The 24276-nt window shown below is 44.6% G+C and overlaps 1 protein-coding gene and 1 pseudogene across 1 annotated transcript in view; one reads left to right on the forward strand and one right to left on the reverse strand.

The window, feature by feature from the left end:
* Positions 1-223: 223 nt before the first annotated feature.
* On the reverse strand, positions 224-337 carry LOC144667656 (U6 spliceosomal RNA; annotated as a pseudogene).
* Positions 338-4125: 3788 nt separating this feature from the next.
* Positions 4126-24276, forward strand: part of slc25a19 (solute carrier family 25 member 19) — a 28732-nt gene continuing 8581 nt past the window's right edge. The window contains exons 1-4 of the mRNA XM_078570857.1: positions 4126-4322; positions 12471-12626; positions 13389-13559; positions 22878-23061. Coding sequence (XP_078426983.1) covers positions 4185-4322; positions 12471-12626; positions 13389-13559; positions 22878-23061 — 649 coding nt within the window. The 5' untranslated portion in view covers positions 4126-4184. The remainder of the gene's footprint in view (positions 4323-12470; positions 12627-13388; positions 13560-22877; positions 23062-24276) is intronic.

The raw sequence follows: 24276 nt of genomic DNA on the forward strand, positions 1-24276 counted from the left end.
GACATTGCAACACTTCACGTATGTCACAGGTTTGCAATCTATTACTCTGCACTTTCTACACACCATAACTCTATTTACTGATGAAGCTTGGAGACTCTTTGGTCTCATCACAACATTTAAGTAGACGGACATTGGAGTTAATACACAGAAATATTGACATTATTGCAAAAGAAACAACGTTCCTATCAAGGGTGCCAGAGCTGTGTAAAATGTTTTGAAAGTGTAAAATATGGAACACTTCACGAATTTGCGTGTCATCCTTGCACAGGGGCCATGCTAATCTTCTCTGTATCGTTCCAATTTTAGTATATGTGCTGCCGAAGCTGTGTAGGTGAACATCTCCTGTTGCTATTTCGAAGGATCACACGTAAGTTATGTAGTCATTCTGCCAGGAAGAGTTATTGAGAGACAATGTACCTGACACTCTTCCCACTCTGCAGAGATACTTGCTCTTTTAACAACAATCACAGAAACATCCAACATATGGTCTGACAGTGCTTATGTCATCAATGTAATGCTAACCCTCCCATTATATCACAGAAATCAATATTGTACTACTGAAGGTAAACCTTTAATCCATGGTACCTTGTGGAAGGTGGTTTGGGAAGCCCTTCACAATCATAACGAACCTTGCTATCCAGAAACTGGGAATGCCATGCAGTGAAGGGAACTCAGAAGCTGATAATGCAGCCAAAGATACTGCACTGACAGTAGTACACACACAACCACCAAGTGAAGGTGTTGGTGTGGCAGTGATCACAGTGAAAGATTTGATAGAATTGGCCACCTTACAGCAGCAGCACAAACCAAACATATGCCTGTGTCATTGAATGGCACAGCAAGATAAACCACTCCCTCAACCAACTCCTTGGGCCAAAGAAACCAGTCTGTCCCAAGTGTCAGATGCAGAAAGGAGTCGCAACTGATACCAGTCTGCAGCCAATTCATTTCACTCCATGTGATATCAAGGAACAACTTAAATCACTGGATATTGCAAAGGGGCCCTGACAACATCCCTGCAATAGTACTGAAGACTTGTGCTCCAGAATTTGCTGCACCCCTAGCCAAGCTGTTCCAGTACAGCTACAACACTGGCTTCTACCCACCAAGTGGAAAATTGCCCAGGTTGTCCTGTTAGCAAAAAGCAGAACAAATCCAACCTGGCCAATTACTGCCCCATCGGTTTACTCTCGATGATCAGCATTGTAATGGAAGGTGTCATCAACAGTGCTATCATGCAGCACTAACTCAGTAGTAACCTGCTCGCTGAAGTTCAGTTTAGGTTCCGCCAGGGCCACTCAGCTCCTGACTTCATTACAGCCTTTATCCAAACATGGATAAAAGAGCTGAACTCCGAGGTGAGGTGAGAGTGACTGCCCTTGACATCAAGGCTGCATTTGACTGAGTGTGGCATCAAGGAGCCCTAGCAAAACTGGAGTCAATGGGAGTCAGGGAAAAATTCTCCACTGGTTGGAGTCATACTTAGCATAAAGGAAGATGGTTGTGGTTGTTGGAGGTCAGTCGTCTCAGTCCTAGGATATCACTGCAGGAGTTCCTTAGGGTAGTGTCCTCGGCTCAACCACCTTCAGCTGCTTCATCAATGACCTTCCTTCCGTCATAAAGTCAGAACTGGCGATGTCCACTGATTGCACATTGTTCAGCATCATCCCGACTTCTCAGACACTGGAGCAAGACCTGGACACCATTCAGGCTTGGGTTACCAAGTGGCAAGTAACATTCGTGCCAACAACTGGCAGGCAATGATCACCTCCAACTAGAGAGAATCTAACTCTCTTCCCTTGATATTCAATGGCATTACCATTGGTGAATCCGACTATCGACATCCTGGGCATTATCAGAAACTGAGCTGGATCAGCCACATAAACACAGTGGTGACAAGAACAGCTAGGAATTCTGTGGCAAGTAACTCAACTCCTGACATCCCTAAAGCCTATCCACCATCTACAATTATTATGACACAGCAGTTGGTAAAGGGTGTTATTTAAAATCCCAGAGGAAACTTTAAACAACTGTCATAACCTATATTTTCAAGTGGTATGTTTGAGATGCAGCTCTAAATTCAGGAATCAGACCACCGGTTCTCGAGAGGTTTTTATATCAAACTACATGAGACATTTATTAATTTACAACAAGTTGAACATATATACATAGCTACAAATTACAACTATCATAACTTTTTAACAAATTCCCAAACTAATCTCCACCAAGGCAACAACAACCCATAAACTTTAAGCAGACACCAAGTACACATTTTCACATTACAAATTCAAAATGAGGTTCCTATCACTTTGGTTCCTTTGCAGACAGTTGTATAAAACACACACAGACACACCCACAGACTAAACGTCTATTTAAAAAAAAATTCCAATAACATATACATGAATAATTTCATGACACAAGGCACAAGTTAGGAATGTGATGGAATGCTCTTCACTTTCCTGGATGAGTACAGCTTCAACAACACTGAAGAGGCTCGACAGCATCCAGGATAAAGCATCCAGCTTAGGTGACACCCCTTCCACCACCTGAAATATTCACTCCCTCCACCACAGTGGCAGCAGTATGTACCACCTACAAGATGCACTGCAGCAATTCACCAAGGTTCCTTCTACCGCACCTTCCAAACCTGCGACATCTACCACCTGGAAGGACAAGGGCAGCAAATGCATGGGAACACCAGCAACTGCAAGTTCCTCTCCAAGCTACATACATCCTGTCTTGGAAATATATCGCTGTTTCTTCACTATCACTGGGTCCAAATTCTAGAATTCCCTCCCTAACAGCACTGTGGGCATACCCACAATACATGGACTGCCGCAGTTCAAGAAGGCAGCTCACCACCACCTTCTCAAGGGCAATTGGGGATGGACAACAAATGCTGGCCTAGCCAGTGAAGCCCACGTCCCACAAAAGAATTAAGAAAAGGTCCAAGAACAAGGAGGATATATTGAATTTGTATAAGACACTACATTTGGCATTCAGCTGGAGAATTGCATCTAGTTCTGGGAACTGTGTTTTAGGAAAGATGTGAAGGCATTGGGAAGAGTGCAGATAAGATTCACAAAAAATGGTTCCAGGGATTTATCTTCGTAACTTCAGTTACGAAGATAAATTGAAGAAGTTGGGACTGCTTTACTTGGAGAAAAGAAGACTGAGAGGAGATATGATAAAGGTGTTCAAAATCAGGAGAGGTCTGGACAGAGTAGGTTGGGAGAAACAGTTTATCTCTTTAAGGCATTTTGAGATTCAAAGTAGTTAGTAATACAAGCAAACGTGACACGAGGACAAATGTTTTTAAACAACAAGTGGTTAGGATCTGGAATGCACCGTCTGAGAGTGTGGTGGTGGTGGCAGTTTCAATCAAAGCATTCAAAAGGAAATTAGACTGTTATCTAAAAAGGAAGAACGTGTAGGGTTATAGGGAGAATTTGGAGAGCCGGTGCAGACAACATGGGCTGTAACATTTCTGTTACCTTGTCCTATCCCTAAAGCAACAGACACTCAAAGAATCTACACATACCCAACCTTTCGAAATGCACCATGTGTTATGTTCTGGCACCGCCCCCTGTGGTCGGGAGGAGTCGGTGCTGCACCGCCCCCTGTGGTCGGGAGGAGTCGATGCTGCACCGCTCCCTGTGGTCGGGAGGAGTTGGTGCTGCACCGCTCCCTGTGGTCGGGAGGAGTTGGTGCTGCACCGCACCCTGTGGTCGAGAGGAGTCGGTGCTGCACCGCCCCCTGTGGTCGGGCGGAGTCGGTGCTGGAACCCCCTCTGTGGTCGGGAGGAGTCGGTGCTGCACCGCCCCCTGTGGTCGGGCGGAGTCGGTGCTGGAACCCCCTCTGTGATCGGGCCTAGTCGATGCTGCACCGCCCCCTGTGGTCAGACGTGCTGAGTTTTTCCAGCATTTTCTGTTTTTATTTCGGATTTCCAGCTTCCGCAGTATGTTCCCGGCATCACGTCCCCTCACAATCTAATTGGATGACTGTCATGCATTTGGATTCTGAGTGGCTAAAGCAGTTGTCAATCAAACCTGATCGACCTTTCCGGGCAACTGTCAGTCAAAGCATTGCCACTTCCGGTGGTGGGGATTGTCCTTGTCCTTGTCCTTGTCCCGCCAGTGAGCGGGGGCGGTTCTGTGAGAAAGCCGGCCGGGGTCCGTCAGACGATGGTTGGTTATGACCCGCGGGCCCGGGAAGGCGGCCAGGGGCTATCTCCCAGCAAGGTGGCTGTGGCCGGGTCAATGTCCGGGCTCCTGACCCGGGTCCTTATCAACCCGCTGGATGTCATCAAAATCCGGTTCCAGGTAAAGAGGGAGAAGAGCAGCCGATAAATACCCAGTAAATGCCCGGTAAATATACAGGATAACGGTAACCGATTGAATGTAGAGGAGGATGGGTAAATGTACAGGGGGGGTGGGTAAATACCAGGTAACCTAGCTACTTATATAGGGTAAAGGTTAAATACCCTGTTATTGGGAGTGGTAGCCTACTGATAATGTTGTGGTACCAATAATCCAGATGCCTGGACTAATGCTCCATGGCGGAATTTAAATTCAAGCAATTAATACATCTGTAATTGAAAGGTGGTCTCAGTAATGGCAATCATGAAGCTACCAGATTGTTGTAAAAGCCCATCTAGCTCACTCGTGTGCTTTAGGGAAGGAACTCTGCCGCCCTTACCTGGTATAGCCAACATGTGAATCCAGATCCACAGCAATGTAGTTCACTCTGGACTAATTTCTGAAAGGCAGTCCAGCCTTTCAGTCCTACCAAACCACTGCAGAGATGTCGAGAAGGATTAAAACTGGATGGATCACCTCACATTGACTTAGGCACCGAAGGTGACTGCCCAGTCAACTCTACAGAGTCCTTCCCACTGACATTTAGGGACTTGTGCCACAATTGAGATGAGGAGGAATTTCTTCATTCACCTTCTTGAACTGCTGCAGTCCATGTGGTGTAGGTGCACCCACAGTACTGTTAGGGAGAGAGTTCTAGGATCTTGATCCAGCATCAATGATGCAGCAGCGATATATTTCTAGGTCAGGATGATGTGTGGTGTGGAGGGGAACTTGGAGCTGATGATGTTCTCAGGCATCTGCTGCACTTGTCTTTCTAGGGTTAGAGCTTGTGGTTTTGGAAGGTGCTGTCAAAGAAGTTTTGGTGAGTGCATCTTGTAGGTGGTACACACTGCTGCCACTGTACACAGTGGAGGGAGTGAATGTCTTAAGGTGGTGGTTGAGGTATCAATCAAGCGGGCTGCTTTGTCTTGGATGGCACTAACTTCTTGAGGACTGTTGGAACTGCGCTCATCCCAGCAAGCAGAGAGTATTTCATAGCTTATATAGATGATGGACAGGTTTTGAGGAGTCAGGTGGTGAGCTAGTCACCGCAGAATTCCCAGCCTTTGACCTGCTATTGTAGCCATGGTATCTATGTGGCTGGCTGAGTTAAGTTTCTGGTCAATGATAACCCGCAGGATGTTGATGGTGGAAGATTCAGCTCGAGCCTGAATGTTGCCCAGGTCTTGCTGCATATCGATACAAACTTCTTCAGTCTGTAATTGGTAGTCGGCATGTTTCCTTGCCTATATTTGACCTGATGTCCTTAGACTTCATGGGGTCCAGAGTCAATGTTGAGGACTCCCAGGGCAACTCCTTCCCAATTGTAAACCACTGTGCTCGCCTCTGGTGAGTCTGTCCTGCTGGTAGGGTAGGACATACCCGGAGACAGTGACAGAGATGTCTGGCACATTGATTGTAAGGTATGATTTGATGAGTATGATTACGTCAAGCCAGTCTGTTGTATGGCTGCCGGAATTAGGAACATGGGAGCCATCTGGATCGTCAAGCTATTCAATTAGACCATGGCAGATCATCTACCTCAACGCCACTTTCCTGTGCTATCCCCATATCCCTTGATGGCATTACCATCCAGAAATGTATAGATTCCTGTCTTGAACATGTAGAGAATTCCAAAGATTCACTATCCTCTGAGCAATGAAATTCCTCTGCATTTCAATTTTGCCACAAGTCCCCAGATGTTAGTTGGGAGGACTCATTCGTTTTCAGTGCGTATGTCGATACCAGGTGAACCATCTGGTTTTAATTCTCCTCGACTTCTCTTTAGTGGTTTGGTCGAACTGAGAGGCTTGCTAAGCCATTTCAGAGCTAAGTTCAGAATGAATCACATTGCTGTGGATCTGGAGTTGCCTCCACCTTCTCAAGGGCAATTATGATTGGGCAATCAATGCTGGCCTGGCCAGCAATGCTCATATGCTAAGAAAACTAAAAAGAAAAAATATACAGGGCAGTGGATAAATACTGGCATTACCAGTTAACTACTAGAAGATAGGTTACCACATCAATGGGGTAACAAAGAGCAGTCCACATGGATTTCAAAATGGAAGGACATGCAAAGTAACAGAGTGAGCAAAAGTGATCTAGTAGATGTAATGCAATTGGACTTTCAAAAGACCTTCACTAAGGTTTCATAATAGATTAAATAATAGGCTCATGATGAAGGTTAGAGCACATGAATTCAGGGCACAAGTAACAATGGATAATAAGCTAGCGACAAAACAACAAACTCCGTGTAGGGGTTAAGGGTAGCTGTTCAGGCTGGCAGAAGGTGGGAAGTGGTGTTCCACAAGGACAAGTACTGGGACCACTTCGTAATTTACATTAATAATTTGAACTCTGGGATTAGAAGTCCAATTTCAAAATTTGTGAATGACACCAAATTGGAAGGTATAGTTAACACAAAAGGAAGACCGCACCAAGCCGCAATAAGACAATAAATTAACAGAATGGGTGTGTAATTGGCAAACTAAATTCAATATAGCCATCTCCTCAAAAAAAAAAAAATCCTTGACCCCACTGTCCTTACAAACCACCCAACTCCCTTTCCTCTCAAGTCTTTGAACATGATGTAGCCGTACAAATTCATGCTCATCTTTCCTGGAACCTACACGTTTGAATCCCTTGAATCAGGTTTCCGCCCTTGCCATTGTGTTGTAATAGCAATTATCAGAGTCACATATGACATCCTATACAACTGTGACAAAGGTAAACTATGTTTCTGCACATCCTTCTCGACCTGTCTGCAGCTTTTGACACAGTCAACCACACCATCAATGCCTCTCCACTGTCATCCAGCTGGGTGGGCCTGCTCTCACCTGGTTTCATTCTTACCTATCTAATTGTAGCTAGACGATCGCTTTTTAAAATTTATTCGTTCACAGGATGAGTCTAGGCCAGCATTTATTGCCCATTCCTAATTGCCCTTGAGAAGGTGATGGTGAACTGCTACAGTCCATGTGATGTAGGTATACCTATAGTGCTGTTAGGAAGGAATTTCCAGGATTCTGACCAGCGATAGTGAAGAAATGGTAGCATAGTTCCAGGTCAAGATGGTGTGAGACTTGGAGGGGCACTTGCAAGTGGTGGTGTTCCCATTTATCTGCTGCCCTTGCCCTTCTAGGTGGTAGAGGTTGCGGGTTTGGAAGGTGGAAGGAGCCTCGGTGAGTTGTTGGAGTGCAGATGGTACACACTGCTGTCATTATGCGTCGGTGGTGGAGGGAGTGAATGTTAAAGGCGGTTGTTGGGGCCACACTCATCCAGGCAAGTGGAGAGTATTCCATCACACTCCTGACTTGTGCCTTGTAGATGCTGGGCGGGCTCTGGGGAGTCAGGAGGTGAGTTACAAGTCAGAAACAGGAACATAGAAAATAGGAGCAGGAGTAGGCCATTCGGCCCTTCGAGCCTGCTCTGCCATTCATTATGATCATGGCTGATACTCTAACTCAATGCCATACTCCCACTCTCTCCCTGTGCCCCGTGCTTTTAGAGTCCATAAATTTATCTATTTCCTTCTTAAATATACTTGGTGACTTGGTTTTCACAGCCTTCTGTGAAAGAAGAATTCCACAGGTTCGCCACCCTCTGAATGAAGAAGTTTCTCTTCATCTCAGTCCTAAATGGCCTACCCAGTCTCCCGAGATTGTGAGCTCCTTGTTCTAGACACCCCAGCCAGAGGAAACATCATCCCTGCATCCAGTTTGTCCAGCCCTGTCAGAATGTTATATGTTTCAATGAGATCCCCTCTATTTCTTCTCCAGTGAATTCAGGCCTAGTCGACCCAATCTCTTCTTGTACGACAATCCTGCCATCCCAGGAATCAGTCTGGTGACACTTCGCTACAATCCCTCTATGGCAAGTACATCTTTTCTCAAGTAAGGAGACCAAAACTGCACACAATACTCCAGGTGTGGTCTCACCAAGGCCCTGTACAGCTCAGTAAGACATCCTGGCTCCTGTACTCTAGTGTTTATGTTTTGAGTCCATATGACTCCTCTTCCTCTGAAGAAGAGTCATGTGGACTTGAAACATTAACTCTGTTTCTCTCTCCACAGATGCTGCCAGACCTGCTGAGTTTTTCAGCATTTTTTGCTTTTGTTTCATAACTGTCTTCTTTTGTGCTAGGAATTACTCCAACCGGCTTTCCCCCTGATTCCCATTGACTTCAGTTTTCCTAGGGCCTCTTGATGTCACAATCGGTCAAATGCTGCCTTGATGTCAAAGGCAGTCACTCTCACCTTACCCCGGAAGTTCAGCTCTTTTGTCCATGTTTGGACCAAGGCTACAATGAGGTCAGGAGCTGAGTGGCCCTAGTGCAACACTCTGTATCAGTAAGCAGGTTATTGCTGAGTAAGTGCCGCTTGATAGCACTGTTGACGACCCCTTCCATCACTTGCTGATGGATGAGAACAGACTGATGGGGTGGTAATTGGGCAGGTTGGATTTGTCCTGTTTTTTATGGACAGGACATAGCTGGGCAGTTTTCCACATTGCTGGCTAGATGCCAGTGTTTATAGCTATGCTGGAACAGCTTGACCAGGGACACAGCTAGTTCTGGAGCACAAGTCTTCAGTATTTTTGCCAGAATGTTGTCAGGGCCCATAGCCTTTGCAGCATCCATTGCCTTCAGTCGTTTCTTGATGTAGCATGGAGTGAATTGAATTGGCTGAAGACTGTCATTTTGATGCTGGGGACCTCGGGGAGGCTGAGAGGGATCATCCACTTGGCACTTCTGGCTGGGCCCCTCCATCACTGAGGATGGGGATATTTGTGGAGCCTGCTCCTCTAGTTAGTTATTTAATTGTCCACCACCATTTCACAATGGATGTGGCAGGACTGCAGAGCTCACCTGCTGCTAAAGCTCTCATTCTTCCTTTTTTACCTTTAGACTCAACTATTCCTGGCTGGTCTCCCACATTCACCCTCCATAATTTTGAAGTCATCCAAAACTCTGCAGCTCGTGTTTTAACTTGCAGCAAGTCCTGTTCCCCTATCACTTATGCCTGCTGACCTTTGTTGGGTCCCGGTCAGACAACATCTTTACTTTAAAATTCTCATCCTCGATTTCAAATCCCCCCCATGACCTCGCACCTCCTTATCTCTGTAATCTCCTCCAGACCCAATGCCCTCTGAGGTATATGCACTCCTTTAATTCTGACCTCTTGTGCGTCCCTAGTTTTAATTGCTCTATCATTGGTAGCTATGCCTTCAGTTTCTTAAGCCCCAAGCTCTGGAATTCCCTCTCTATACCTCTCCGCCCCTCTACTTCTCTTTTCTCCTTTTAGACATCCCTTAAAATCTGCCTCTTTGACCAAGCTTTTGGTCATCTGACCTACCATCTCCTTACGTGGCTAACTGTCACACTTCTGTTTGTTTGTATAATGCTGCTATGAGGTGTCTTGGGATATTCCAATATATTTAAGCCCATGTTATAGGTAAGTGTGAAGTGGTACATTTTAATAAGACTAAGGAGACTTGGAATAATAAGTCAAATGAGATAAAGGAGCAAAGGAATCTAGGGGTTATTCATTCACAAATCAGCAAAAATAGTGTTGCAGGTTGATGAGGCCAATTTCTTTTTTTAAAAAAACAAGCCGAGCACTGGAGTTCATTTTCAGATGGATGGAATTGAAAAGCAGAGAAATTATGTTAAACTTGCATATAATCTCGATTAGACCACACTTTGAAAACTGTGAACATTACTGCTCTCCATATTATAAAAAGGATTTAGAGAGGGTGCAAAAAAATTCACAAAAATAACATCAGCACTGAAAGGTTATATCTACTGGCAAAGTCTTCCTTCTAGAAAGGCAAAGGCTGAAGAGTGAATTGATAGATATCTTTAAAATTCTGAAAGGATTTGCAGAGAGCTGCATGGGCACAATGGGTTGAATGGTCTCCTGTGCTATAACCATTGTATGATTCAAAGACAGGGTAGCTATAGAGAAAATATATCCCCTTGTGGGGTATCCAAACCTTGATGTCACGTGTTTAAGATCAGTGATTATTGATAAATCAATAGAGAATTTAGGAGAAACTTCTTCACTCACAGAGATAAAAACGAAAAGCTAAAAGCTACTGCGGATGCTGGAAATCCAAAGCAAAAACAGAATTACCTGGAAAAACTCAGCAGGTCTGGCAGCATCGGTGGAGAAGAAAACAGTTGACGTTTCGAGTCCTCATGACCCTTCGGCAGAACTGAAGTATAGTTAAGAGAGAGGTGAAATATAAGCTGGTCTAAGGTGGGGGGCGGGGGGAGAGAGAAGTTGAGGGTGGGGTGGTTGTAGGGATAAGCAAGCAGTGATAGGAGCAGATAATCAAAAGATGTCACAGACAAAAGGATCAAAGAGGTGTTGAAGGTGGTGATATTATCTAAGAAAAGTGCTAATTAAGAATGGATGGCAGGATACTCAAGATACAGCTCTAGTGGGGGTGGGGTGGAAAGACTAACAAAGTTTTAGTTGTAGATTTAAAAATAATGGAAATAGGTGGGAAAAGAAGAATCGATATAAATTATTGAAAAAAAAGGGGAGGGGGAAGAAACGGGGTGGGGCTGGGGGGAGGGGGAGTTTAAGATCTAAAGTTGTTGAATTCAATATTCATCCCGGAAGGCTGTAAAGTGCCTAGTCGGAAGATGAGGTGCTGTTCCTCCAGTTTGCGTTGGGCTTCACTGGAACAATGCAGCAAGCCAAGGACAGACATGTGGGCAAGAGAACAGGGTGGAGTGTTAAAATGGCAAGCGACAGGAAGGTTTGGGTCTTTCTTGCGGATGTTCTGCAGGTATTCTGCAAAGCGGTCGCCCAGTTTGCGTTTGGTCTCCAATGTAGAGGAGACCGCATTGGGAGCAACGAATGCAGTAGACTAAGTTAGGGGAAATGCAAGTGAAATGCAAGTGAAAGGCTGGATGGCCTCTACTTTAATGCCAGGAGTATTACAGGTAAAACGGATGAGTTATAAGGGTGAGGATTGACACGTGGAATTGTGATATAGTAGCCATCACTGAGACATGGCTGAAGGAGGGGCAGGATTGGCAGCTTAACATTCCGGGATATAGAATCTTCAGGTGAGACAGGGGAGAGGGTAAAAGAGGAGGAGGCATTGCATTACTAGTTAAGGAATCAGTTACTGCAGTAAGGAGAGATGATATCTTGGAGGAGGCATCGAATGAAGCTTTATGGGTAGAGCTTAGGGATAAAAAAGGGGCAGCCACACTGTTAGGTGTTTATTATAGACGCCCAGGTAGTCAGCGGGAAATTGATGAGCAAATATGTGCACAATTAGCGGAGGTGTGTAAAAACAATAAAAATAGGGTAATTATATTAGGTGATTTCAACTTTTCCAATATTAATTGGGATAGACATAGTTTTAAGAGCTTGGATGGAGTGGATTTCTTGAAATGTGTACAGGAGAACTTTTTAGGTCAATATGTAGAGGGTCCAACAAGGGACGGCACAGTGCTGGACCTAATTCTGGGGAATGAAGCCGGACAGGTGGCTGAGGTGGTGGTGGGGGAGCATTTTAGTGATAGCGATCACAACATAGTACAATTTAAGCTTGTTATGGACAAAGAAATAGACAAGTTGCAAAAAAAATGTTTTGGATTGGGGGAGAGTGGATTTTAGTAAAATAAGGCAGGATCTGGCCAAGGTAGATTGGGAACAGCTACTTGTGGGGAAATCTACAGAGGAGCAGTGGGGGGTGTTCAAAATAGAAATGGGGAGGGTACAGGCTCAAGATGTTCCCTCTAGGGTGATAGGAAGGAGTAACAAGCCCAGAGAACCATGGATGACCAGAGATATTCAGGATACGATGAGAAAGAAAAGAGAGGCTTTTAGCAGGTACAAGGGAAGCAAATCAGCGGAGGCATTAGTGGAGTACAGAAAGTACAGGGTGGAGCTTAATTGATTTCATGGAAATAATGTTTCCAGAGATTGAATCTGGCATGGATCATAGGGTGATGGCCACTCTTGTGTTTGGAAACCAGCCCGCAGCAGATCCCTGCCTCCCCTCCCCCACCCCATCACCCTCTCGTATTGTGTGGTTGCTAATTTCAGGATTGTTCTCATATCTACTGCTCTGATTTTGTTTCCTCAGCTTCAGATGGAGCAGTTGTCACTGTCTCAGCCGGCAGCCAAATATCATGGCATTCTGCAGGCGACTAACACGATATTCAGAGAGGAGGGTCTGCAGGCATTCTGGAAAGGCCACCTCCCAGCCCAGCTACTCTCCATCTCCTACGGAGCTGTCCAGGTGCGATGCACGTTTCCACCTCTCTCCCCGAACTGTTTAAGAATGTCTTAACATGTGGCAAAGCATCACTTTTCTTACTTTGTCTTATTTTGAAACTTAGTTTGTGTGTGAATTTTTCTGCTTCCTGAGCTGAGGGATGTGAGTGCTTGAGAATGGAATGGGGCCCTGGTAGTGCAGTGGTTATGTTATTGGATCAATCATCCAGTCCAAATTCCACAATGGCAGTTTTAGGTCATTAAATTCTTAAATAGAACATTTTTAGGATTTATTGGAAAACTCTCTGGTGCTAAAGTAGTCGCACTCTCACCTCTGAGTCAGGAGATCACAGGTTCCAACCTCACTCCAGGCCCTGGAAACATTCTCTAGATTAGCACTTTATGCAGTACTGAGAAGTGCCAATGTTTTCAGAAGAAATGTTAAACCAAAGGCCCATTTGCTCTACCCAGTGCACGTAAAAGATCCCACAGCACTATTTGAAGAAGAGTTGGGGAGTTATCCCTGGTGTCCTGGCTAATATTTATCCCTCAATCAACATCACAAAAACAGATTATCTGGTTGTTATCATATTGCTGTTTGTGGGAGCTTGCTGTGCGCAAATTGGCACCTGCGTTTCCTACATTACAACAGTTCGAATTAAAATTTAATACAAGCACATATCATTGGTTCTAAAGCGCTAGATTTAAATGCACGTCCTTTCCATTTTGATTATCTCTTTGTTGTCGGGTGGCTAATTTACTTGAGCATTTTTTCTTTGTCTTCCAGTTTGTGAGTTTTGAATTTCTAACAAAATTTGTCCACAATGCCATGCTTTATGACTCAAGGAATCCCACAATGCACTTTGTGTGTGGGGGCCTGGCGGCATGTTCGGCCACTGTTACTGTGCAGCCACTTGACACGCTCCGCACCAGATTCGTGGCACAGGGAGAGCCCAAGGTGAGGAAATGGGGGCTTGGGGGAACAGGTATGTGGTGGTGATGGGGAGGGGATAATTGTGATGGTAAATGGTTGTGGAGGATGGGGGGTAAAAGGCACAGCAATTAAACAAAGTATCTTATAGAATCATAGAATGGTTACAGCATAGAAGGAGAGGCCATTTGGCACTTAATGTCCTTGCTGACTCTGCAAGACCAACTCAGCTCCCCTCACTCCCCTGCCCTTTGCCCATAGCCCTGCGTTTTTTTTTCTCTTCAGATAATTATCCAATTCCCTTTTGAAAGCCACGACTGAGTTGCCTCCACCACATTTTCAGGCAATGCATTTCAGATTCTTACCACTTGCTGTGTGCACAAAAAAAAAATTCTCATGTTGCCTTTGGTTCTTTTGCCATTCCCATAAATTGGTGTCCTTTGGTTCTCAACCCTTCTGCCACATAAACTATAGATAGGTAGTTTCTATCTACTGTGCCCAGACCCCTCACGATTAAATCTCCTCTCAAACTTCTCAGACCAATAACATTTCAAAGAAAGGAATCCCTACGGCGCCACCAGAAAGAAAGCCACTGGACAATATTTCACTTTTTAAATAACATTTACTATAACTAATCAACTAAAACCAACATAATTCAAACATTTATTAACAGACGAAAAATATTTCCAACAAAGAGGTAAGTTTCATTTTAAATAGTTGATACAACAAAGATATGCCTCATAGTTACAAGCATTTGCATTACTTCTCACACAAATGGGACACTGCGTTTCCAACTTGCTATGTAAGATCTCTCAGTTCCCACTTAATCATTTTGGCCCTTGAGACGCATTCATCAGCAGCCGTATCCCATTGGAAGTCTGCAGGCACGGTTACCACCGATGAGCCACATGTCCACAAACCCTCTCTCTTTGGCTTGCGACAGTCTTGGTGGCACAGAATCCCCAGAGAATCCCTTCTCTGACCCCTTTAAGTAGTCTGGTGGGCTTTGGCAATACTGAAACTGCAGTAGTGGGTCTTGTCCAATCCATGTCTCTTCCTGTCTTCAGCTCTGTTCTTTCCAATTGAGTAACACACAGTAATACAATCTCTTGCCCTATTCCCAGATACCTGCTTTAACACGAGGATCTGTTTAAAGCATGACAAACAGAAAACTGTGCCATTCGGAGAGAACCTTGCTTGTTTCCTCTCTGTACAAATTCTGTGTGTTCTGAACTGCCAAACAGAAAACACAGGCTGACCCAACAGAAAACACAGGCTGACCCAACCCCACTGCAGTTAGCTTTCTATTTACCCGTTGCTTCTTAATTGTTCATTCCCATGGCAACCTTGGGTCACATGAGAAATCGTGTTTAGCCAATTTATTGGAGTTCTTTGAGGAAGTAACATGTGCTGTGGATAAAGGAGAACTGGTGGATGTACTGTACTTAGATTTTCAGAAAGCATTTGAGTGTCACATCAAAGTTTATTGCGGAAAATTAAAGTTCATGGTGTGGGGGTAACATATTGGTATGGATAGAAGATTGGCTGGCTAGCAGGAAGCAGAGAGTAGGCATAAATGGGTCTTTTTCAGGGTGGTAAGATGTAACAAGCGGTGTGCCACAGGGATCAGTTTTGAGACCTCAACTGCTTACAATTTATATAAATGACTTGGATGAAAGGATGGTTGCCAAATTTGCTGATGACACAAAGATAGGTAGCAAAGTAAGTTGTGAAGGGGACATAAGGAGCAACAAAAAGATACAGATGGGTTAACTGAGTGGGCAAAGATCTATCAAATGGAGTATAATGTGAGAAAATGTGAAATTGTCCATTTTGGCAGGAAGAAAAAAAAGAAGCATATTATCTAAATGGTGACAGATTGCAGAGCTCTGCGATGCCGAGGGATCTGGGTGCCCTAGTGCATGAATCACAAAAAGCTAGTATGCAGGTACAGCAGGAAATTAGGAAAGCTTATAGAATGTTATAATTTATTGCGAGGGAACTGAATACAAAAGTAGGGAGGATATGCTTCAGTTGTACAGGGCACTAGTGAGATTGCATTTGGAGTACTGTGTACAGTATTGGTCACCTTATTTAAGGAAGGGTGTAAATGTGTTGGAAGCAGTTCAGAGAAGGTTTACCAGACTAATACTGGAATGGTTGGGCTGTCTTATGAAGAAAGATTGGACAGACTAGGCTTGTGTCCACTGGAGTTTAGAAGAGTAAGAGGTGACTTTGATTGAGACATATAAGATCCTGAGGGGTCTTGACATGGTGGATGTGGAGAATCTAGAACTAGGGGGGGTCACTGTTTAAAAACAAGGGGTCACCCATTTTAACAGAGTGAAGGCAACATTTTTTCACTTGAGTGTTGTGAACCTTTGGAGCGCTCTTCCTGAAAAAGTGGTGGAAGCAGAGGCTTTGAATATTTTTTAAGGCAGAAATGGATAGATTCTTGGTAAGCCAGAGGGTGACAGGTTATTGGGGATAGGTGGGATGCAGATTTCAGGTTACTATCAGATCAGCCATGATCTTAGTTAATGGTGGAGCAAGCTTCAGGAGCTGAATGGCCTACCCCTGCTCCTTGTTCATATGTACACAGGCATTTCTTGGAACCTAATAATGTCATAATCAGGAAACCAATTAGCCCTCTTTCAGAATACTCCCCAGTTCAGCTGGACTTAGAGCAAACATCGCATGGAAAGGAAATACATGATTTTCCAAAAGCACATGGATCATCATATGAAGAATAACCTCAGCTTTTCCAATCTATTCACATAACTGAGTTCCTCTTCCCTGGAATTATTCTCGTAAATCTTCTACATCCTACCTAATGCCTTCACATCCTTCCTAAAATGCGATGAAGAAAATTGAAAACACAACTCCAGTTGAGGATGAGCCTATGTTTTATACAGATTGATCATAACTTCCTTTGATTTTGTGCTCTATGCCCCTGTTTATAAAGCCCAGGATCTGAACTTTTAACTACTCTCTCCACTTGTCCTGCCACCTTCACTGATTTTTGCACATGTACCTCCAGGTCCCTCTGCTCCTATATCTACCTTCGAAATTGTATCTTTTTTTTTTATTGCCTCATCTCATTTTTCCTATCAAAATGAATCTTTTCACGTTTCTCTGCATTAAGCCAATCTGCCACTTGTCTACCTATTCCACCAGCCTGCCTATGTCCTTTTGAAGTTATCACTATTCTCCTCATACTTCCCAATACCTTGAAGTTATCTGTCATCCGCAAATTCTGAAATTGTGCCCTGTACAATCAAGTCTAAGCCATTAATACAGATCAAGTAAAGTGGTGGTCCTAACACCAACCCCTGGGGAAACCCCACTGTATACTTTCCTCCTGTCCGAAAAACAACCATTCACTGTTTCTTGTTGCTCAGCCAACTTCTTATCTATGCTGCCACTGTCCCTTTTATTCCATAGGCTTTAACTTTGCTGACAAACCTGTTATGTGGCACTTTATCAAACATCTCTTGGAAATCCAAGTACACCACATCAACTGAATTGCCCTCATAACCCACACTGTTACCTCAGCAAAAAGCTCAAGCAAGTTAGTTAAACACAATTTGTTTTCACAAATCTGGGCTGGCTTTCCTTAATTATTCCATATTGACTTTTTTTGTCCCTGAATTATCGTTTCTAAAAGTTTTCCCACTGAGTTTAAGCTAACTGGCCTATGATTGCTGGGCTTATCCTTGCACCCTTTTATTAACAATGGTATAAAATTTTCAATTCTCCAGCCCCCTGGCACCAACCCTGTATCTAAGGAGGTTTGGAAGATTATTGCCAGGACCTCCACAATTTCCACTTCCACTCAGTACCCTCGGATGCATCTGATCTGGTCCTGGTGACTTATCAATTTTAAGTACAAACAGCGTTTCTAATAACTCCTCTTTACCAATTTATAGCCCATCGATATATCTCAACCACTTCCTCTTTCATTATAACTTTGACAGCACCTTGGTAATGACAGATGCAAAGTACTCCTTTAGTACCTTATCCATGCCTGCTGCCTCCATGCACAAAGTCCCCTTTTGGTCCCTAATTGGCCCTACTCCTCCCCTTACCACCTTTTTACTATTTATATGCCTGTAGAAAACTTTTGGGTTCCCTTTTATGTTGCCTGCTAGTCTCTTTGGGCACTCTCTATGTTTCTCTTCACTTCCCCTTTAAAATTTCTATATTAAGTCTGGTTCTGTCATGTATTATCGACCTGGCAACTGTTATACGCAATAAAAGCCGAAAATGCTGGCAATACTCAGCAGATCAGGCAGCATCTATGGAGAGAGAAACAAAGTTAATGTTTCAGGCCGATGACTTTTCATCAGACCTGGGAAAAGTTAGATATGTAATAGATTTTTGAGCAAGGGGTGGATGGGCAAGGACAAAGGAAGTTCTGTAATAGGGTGGAAGACAGGAGAAAAACAGAATTACCTGGAAAAACTCAGCAGGTCCGGCAGCATCGGCGGAGAAGAAATCAGTTAACGTTTCGAGCCTTCATGGCCCTTCGGCAGAACTGAAGCATAGTTAGAAGAAGGGAGAAATATAAATTGGTTTAAGGTGGGGTGGGGGGGGGTGGTGGGGGGAGAGAGAGACACATTGAGGGTGTGGTGATTGTGGAGATGAGCAGATAATCAAAAGATGTCACAGACAAAAGGGTCAAAGAGGTGTTTTGTCTGAGAAAAGTGCTAATTAAGAATGGAGGACAGGATATTCAAAGTACAGCTCTAGTGGGGGTGGGGTGGAAAGGCTAACAAGGTTTTAGTTTTAGATTTAGACGAGAGACCTCGTTGGGACCTGGAAAAATTTATTAATTTTGCTTCCAATCTCCACCCCTCCATCATCTTCACATGGTCCATCTCTGACACTTCTCTTCCCTTCCTTGACCTCTCTGTCTCAATTTCTGATGATAGACTGTCCACCAATATCCATTACAAGCCTACCGACTCCCACAGCTACCTCGACTACAGCTCCTCACACCCCGCTTCTTGTAAAGACTCCATCCCATTCTCTCAGTTCCTTCGCCTCCGTCGCATCTGTTCTGATGACGCTTCCTTCAAAAACAGCTCCTCTGACATGTCCTCCTTCTTCCTTAACCGAGGTTTTCCATCCACGGTCGTTGACAGGGCCCTCAACCGTGTCCGGCCCATATCCCGCGCATCCTCCCTCACGCCTTCTCCTCCTTCCCAGAAACATGATAGGGTCCCCCTTGTCCTCACTTATCACCCCACCAGCCTCCGCATTCAAAGGATCATCCTCCGCCATTTCCGCCAACTCCAGCATGATGCCACCACCAAACACATCTTCCCTTCACCCCCCCTGACGGCATTCCGTAGGGATCGTTCCCTCCGGGACACCCTGGTCCACTCCTCCATCACCCCCTACTCCTCAACCCCCACTTATGGCACCTCCCCATGCCCACGCAGAAGATGCAACACCTGCCCCTTCACTTCCTCTCTCCTCACCGTCCAAGGGCCCAAACACTCCTTTCAAGTGAAACAGCATTTCACTTGCATTTCCCCTAACTTAGTCTACTGCATTCGTTGCTCCCAATGCGGTCTCCTCTACATTGGAGAGACCAAACGCAAACTGGGCGACCGTTTTGCGGAACACCTGCGGTCTGTCCGCAAGAAAGACCCAAACCTCCCTGTCGCTTGCCATTTTAACACTCCACCCTGTTCTCTTGCCCACATGTCTGTCCTTGGCTTGCTGCATTGTTCCAGTGAAGCCCAACGCAAACTGGAGGAACAGCACCTCATCTTCCGACTAGGCACTTTACAGCCTTCCGGGCTGAATATTGAATTCAACAACTTTAGATCTTAAACTCCCCCTCCCCCCATCCCCACCCCGTTTCCCCCCCCCTCCTCCCCCTCCCCCCCGCTTTTTTTTTCAATAATTTATATCGATTCTTCTTTTCCCACCTATTTCCATTATTTTTAAATCTAAAACTAAAACCTTGTTAGCCTTTCCACCCCACCCCCACTAGAGCTGTACTTTGAATATCCTGTCCTCCATTCTCAATTAGCACTTTTCTCAGACAAAACACCTCTTTGACCCTTTTGTCTGTGACATCTTTTGATTATCTGCTCATCTCCACAATCACCACACCCTCAATGTGTCTCTCTCTCCCCCCACCACCCCCCCCCACCCCACCTTAAACCAATTTATATTTCTCCCTTCTTCTAACTATGCTTCAGTTCTGCCGAAGGGCCATGAAGGCTCGAAACGTTAACTGATTTCTTCTCCGCCGATGCTGCCGGACCTGCTGAGTTTTTCCAGGTAATTCTGTTTTTGTTTTGGATTTTCAGCATCCGCAGTAGCTTTTAGCTTTTTGTTTTTATGGAAGACAGGAGAGATTGAATGACAGAATAGTTATCTTACAGGGCCAAAGGGAGTGATGATGGGGCAAGAAAGGAAATAAACAAAAGATGTGCCTAGAGCAGGTGTGATGCTGTCTGAAGACAAAAATATAAGAGAAACGCCGAAAAATGAAAAGAAAAGGATACAAAATGGGAGGGCAGAGTTTCTGGTCTGTAATTGAACTCAATGTTGTACCTGGAAAACTAGAAAGTGCCGAATCGAAAGATGAGATGCTGTTCGTTAAGCTTAAGTTGAGCTGCACTGAACAGTGCTTCAGGCCAAGGACAGGGATGTCAGTATGTTTCGGGTTTTCTCTTAGTTTTGCTTTCAGACAGCTGCACACCTAAGAGAAAAACTGAAACATACTGACATCTCTATCTTTGGCCTGAAGCACTGTTCAGTGCAGCTCAACTTAAGCTTAATGGATAGCATCTCATCTTTCGATTTAGCGCTTTCTAGCCTTCTAGACACAACATTGAGTTCATTTACAGACCATAAACTCTGTGATCCCATTTTGTATCCTTTTCTTTGCATGTTTCGACTTTTCTCTTACTTTTGCCTTCAGACAGCAGCACACCTGCTCTAGGCAAATCTTTTGTTTCTTTGATCTATTCCTTGCCCAATTGCCATTCCTTTTGGCCTTGGAAGTCCAACTATTCTGTCATCCAGTCTCTCCTGTCCTCCACCCTATCACAGAACTTTCTTTGCCCTTGTCTTATTCTCTTGCTATTAAAATCTCTAACTTTTCCTAGGTCTGATGAAAGGTCATCACCCTGAAATGTTAACTCTGTTTCTCTCTCCACAGGTGCTGCCTGACCAGCTGAGTATTTCCAGTATTTTCTGGTTTTATGTCAGATTGCCAGCATCCATGGTATTCTGCTTTTCACTTGCACCTTTTTCTTCCTGCTCATCTTGCTGTCTCCCTCTTTCATCATCCAGGGACCTCTGGCTTGCTTTGTCCTACCTTTCCCTCTTTGGGAATGTCTCTTTGACTGTGCTCAACCTTTCCCCTCTTTTAAAGACAACCCATTGTTCTATTACAGTTTTGCCTGCTAATCATAGATTACAATTTACCTGGGCCAAATTTGCTCTCACCCCACTGAAAATGCTCCCCCTCGCCCCATACCAATTAATTATTTTTACTCTGGATTGCTCGTTGACCTGTTCCAAATCTAACTTAAACTTTATGAAATAATGATCACTGTTGCCTAAATGTTCTCTTACTGACACTTGATCCACTTGTCCCACCTCATACCCCAGATTCAAATCCAGTAATGCCTCCTTCCTCATTGGGCTGGAAACAAAATGGTCTAGAAAATTCTCCTGAACACGCTTCACACTTCAGAAACTCTTCCCTCTGCCCTTTACACTTACTATCCCAGTCTATATTATATAATTAAAAGCCCCCCAATTTCCTTTCAAATTTGTTCCTCCATATCCTTCCCATTGAACCCTTCCCAGCCTATAGAATACACTTCAGTAGTAGAATGGTACCTCTATTGTTTCTGAGTGCTAAACAAATAGATTCTGTCCTTGAACCTTCCAGGGCAACCTCTCTCCAACACTGTAATATTATCCTTAATCAATACTGTTACCCTTCCTCCTTTCTTTTTCTTCCTATCTTTCCTAAAAGCCTTGTATCCAGAAATATTTAGTACCCAGTCCTGCCATTCTTTGAGCCAGGTCTCTGTTACCACCACAACATCATATTCCCACATGGCTATCCGCACCTGCAGCTCACCAATCTTACCACATTACGCAAATTTACATATGAGCACAGTAAACAGTTTAATGTTATTACATTCCATCTTATTCTGACCCCATCTAATATTTTACTATTTCTTAACCTAGTGTTATCTTGTCTACCTTGTTTCTCCTTTCTAATGTTACGTCCTGGTCCCCGCCCCCTGCCAAGTTAGCGCTTTTAAGAGAATATTTAACCAGGGTAGGCAGGAAGCTGTTACTCACCCAACATTGAGGCAGCTGGCCCTCTGGTTGGCTGTGGAATTGTTGAGGGTAGGGGCTGGTGTGTGATAGTTAGCCTCATGGTCTTTTGGGCTAAGAGAAAGTCTACCTCAATTCCTATCCCAGCTATGAAAATTTTTAAATAATGGGTGAGGACCCAATTGGGATTTGGGTCAGAGGCTCCTAAATGCTTAAAGTCTTGACTCTAACATGAAGAATGGACATTCGGGTGAGGTAGTGGACCAAGTCTGAAATTTGAGCAACTGAATGCTAGCAGGAGGAGGGGAGAATAATATGGAGGTGAGGACTTGATGTGTTGGAGAGTTGGTGCTTAAATGTTTACAGATCACTAATGTTAAAGGGATCTTTTGTTTCTGCATGTTTGCTTCTGGGATGTTGGAGACTCATTTGGGTTCCTGGGATCAGAATTTCAAGTCAAGGTGTTTATAGATGAGGAAAGTTGTTCATTGCTGTCAATGCAGAAGGCTAGCCTCTGTGGCTTTGGGCTGGTGAAGAGGGGGTTGGCCAGTGTCCCAGCCCCCAATCACCCTCCAGTCCTGCTTTCAATCCCGCTGCTTTATCAGGAGTTCAATTCCATGTATTGATCACTGTGTGTAAAGGATGCTTCCTGATATCAGTTCTATATTCACTGTTTATCAGCTCATACCTGTGTTGCCTTGTCCAATTATTTGTGGTTTACTTTGAACTATCTCTGTTTATGTTTTCTATCCTGTTTGCAGTCCTATATTCCTCTGTAATGTGGCAAGTTTGTGTGGGCTGTGTGTGGGTGAACAGAATTGGGAGTTAAGTAAAGCCGCCCCCCCCCCCCCGCCAATCCTTCCATGGTTAAGAAGCATACCGACGATATCCAGGTTTGGGCATGAGGAATGGCTGTGGAGGGAGAGAAGCTTTCCCTTGCAGTTAAAATGGTACGTGTGCTGCTTCAGAATACTGATCAGCTCTGGAATATGCTGATACGAACATATACTTGTTTTGCAGGTTTACAAGAGTCTCTGGCATGCAGTGGTCACTATGTACAGAAAGGAAGGACCCCTGTCGTTCTATCGGGGCCTCACTCCCACTGTCTTAGCCGTCTTCCCCTATGCTGGGTTCCAGTTTGCCTTTTACAACATCTTTCACCATATCTCTGAATGGGCTGTGACACCTGGAGAGAACAGGATGGGTGAGTGACCAGTGGTAGGAGGGATATATGTATTGACTGGAACACTGGCTAAATGAGACAGGAGAGCTTCTGTGGAGGGGGGGTAGTTATGATCTCATAGTGAGGCATTGGCCCTGGATAGTCAAGAGGGGGAGCAGGCAAAAGGGAAGCCAAATCATTCAGCTTCTGACAGGTAGGGTGGCACTTTTCAGACCTCCTATAGAGGTGTCATGGGGTAAGCTGGAAGCAGCATTGTGCTTTCATTGTTCACACCAAGCAGCTGCTCATCATCACCATCTCAACAGTCCACCTTGCTGCCCTCTCCAGACACTGCCCCATTTCTCTTTGATACCCTTGGTCACATTGTTGCTAAGCAGCTGTGGGCTCATTCCTCCCACACTTTCTTGTTCAAATACCTCTTTGTTTCTTTATTGCCCTACTGTATTGGGATTGTCCAGGACAGTCACCTTTTCAGTACTCTATCATGGTGTGCTATCCCTTCTGGCCTTCTACCTCTACTGGGTCCACCTGGTCTATCACTCCATTCCTATTCTGTCTCCCTCTGGCTCCATGTTGAGGTACAGCCCTGTTTTCCAGCTCAGCCAGCACCTCACCTGCAATGGATTCTCTTCTTCAACAGGTTTGGTTATCTTTGGAATGCACAATGATTCCATTCTCTGCCTACTTTCCATCCCTCACCTACATACTTCCCCTCGGCAACATCAGTACGTAGGCGAGGAATGAAATCTTTGAGTATATTGACAACACCCGGCTAGACTTACAGACCCCTCAGACACTACTGCCTGACCACTTGTCTGACATCATGTGATGATTGAGCAGAACTTCCTACAAGTTGACATTGCCAGTTTGAAGCCAGCCTGTTCTTCTCCCACCAAACATCTCACATCTTGTCCTCTTCCCTCAGCTCAGTGTTTCCTTCACCCACCCTATCTAATGTCAGTGTCCTTTTTGACCCTGAGCTAAATTTCAGAACCACCAAGACCGTTTGGGTCCATCTCCACAACTGCCTGCCCACACTCTGCCTCTGATTGAACCTTCCTTCATGCTTTTGTTACTTCTAGACCTCTACCCCACAGTACTCATTTCATCAAGCTTCCCACCCACAGATCTCCAAAGCTCCATTCTACTCCTCCTGTCTACTTTATCACACCCTGCCCCACTCACCCATCACTTCTATATCACTGTCTCCCCAATGTTGAACACCTTGAATTTCAA

This window comes from Cetorhinus maximus, chromosome 24, assembly GCF_964194155.1.
Source record: "Cetorhinus maximus chromosome 24, sCetMax3.hap1.1, whole genome shotgun sequence".
Lineage (NCBI taxonomy): Eukaryota > Metazoa > Chordata > Chondrichthyes > Lamniformes > Cetorhinidae > Cetorhinus > Cetorhinus maximus.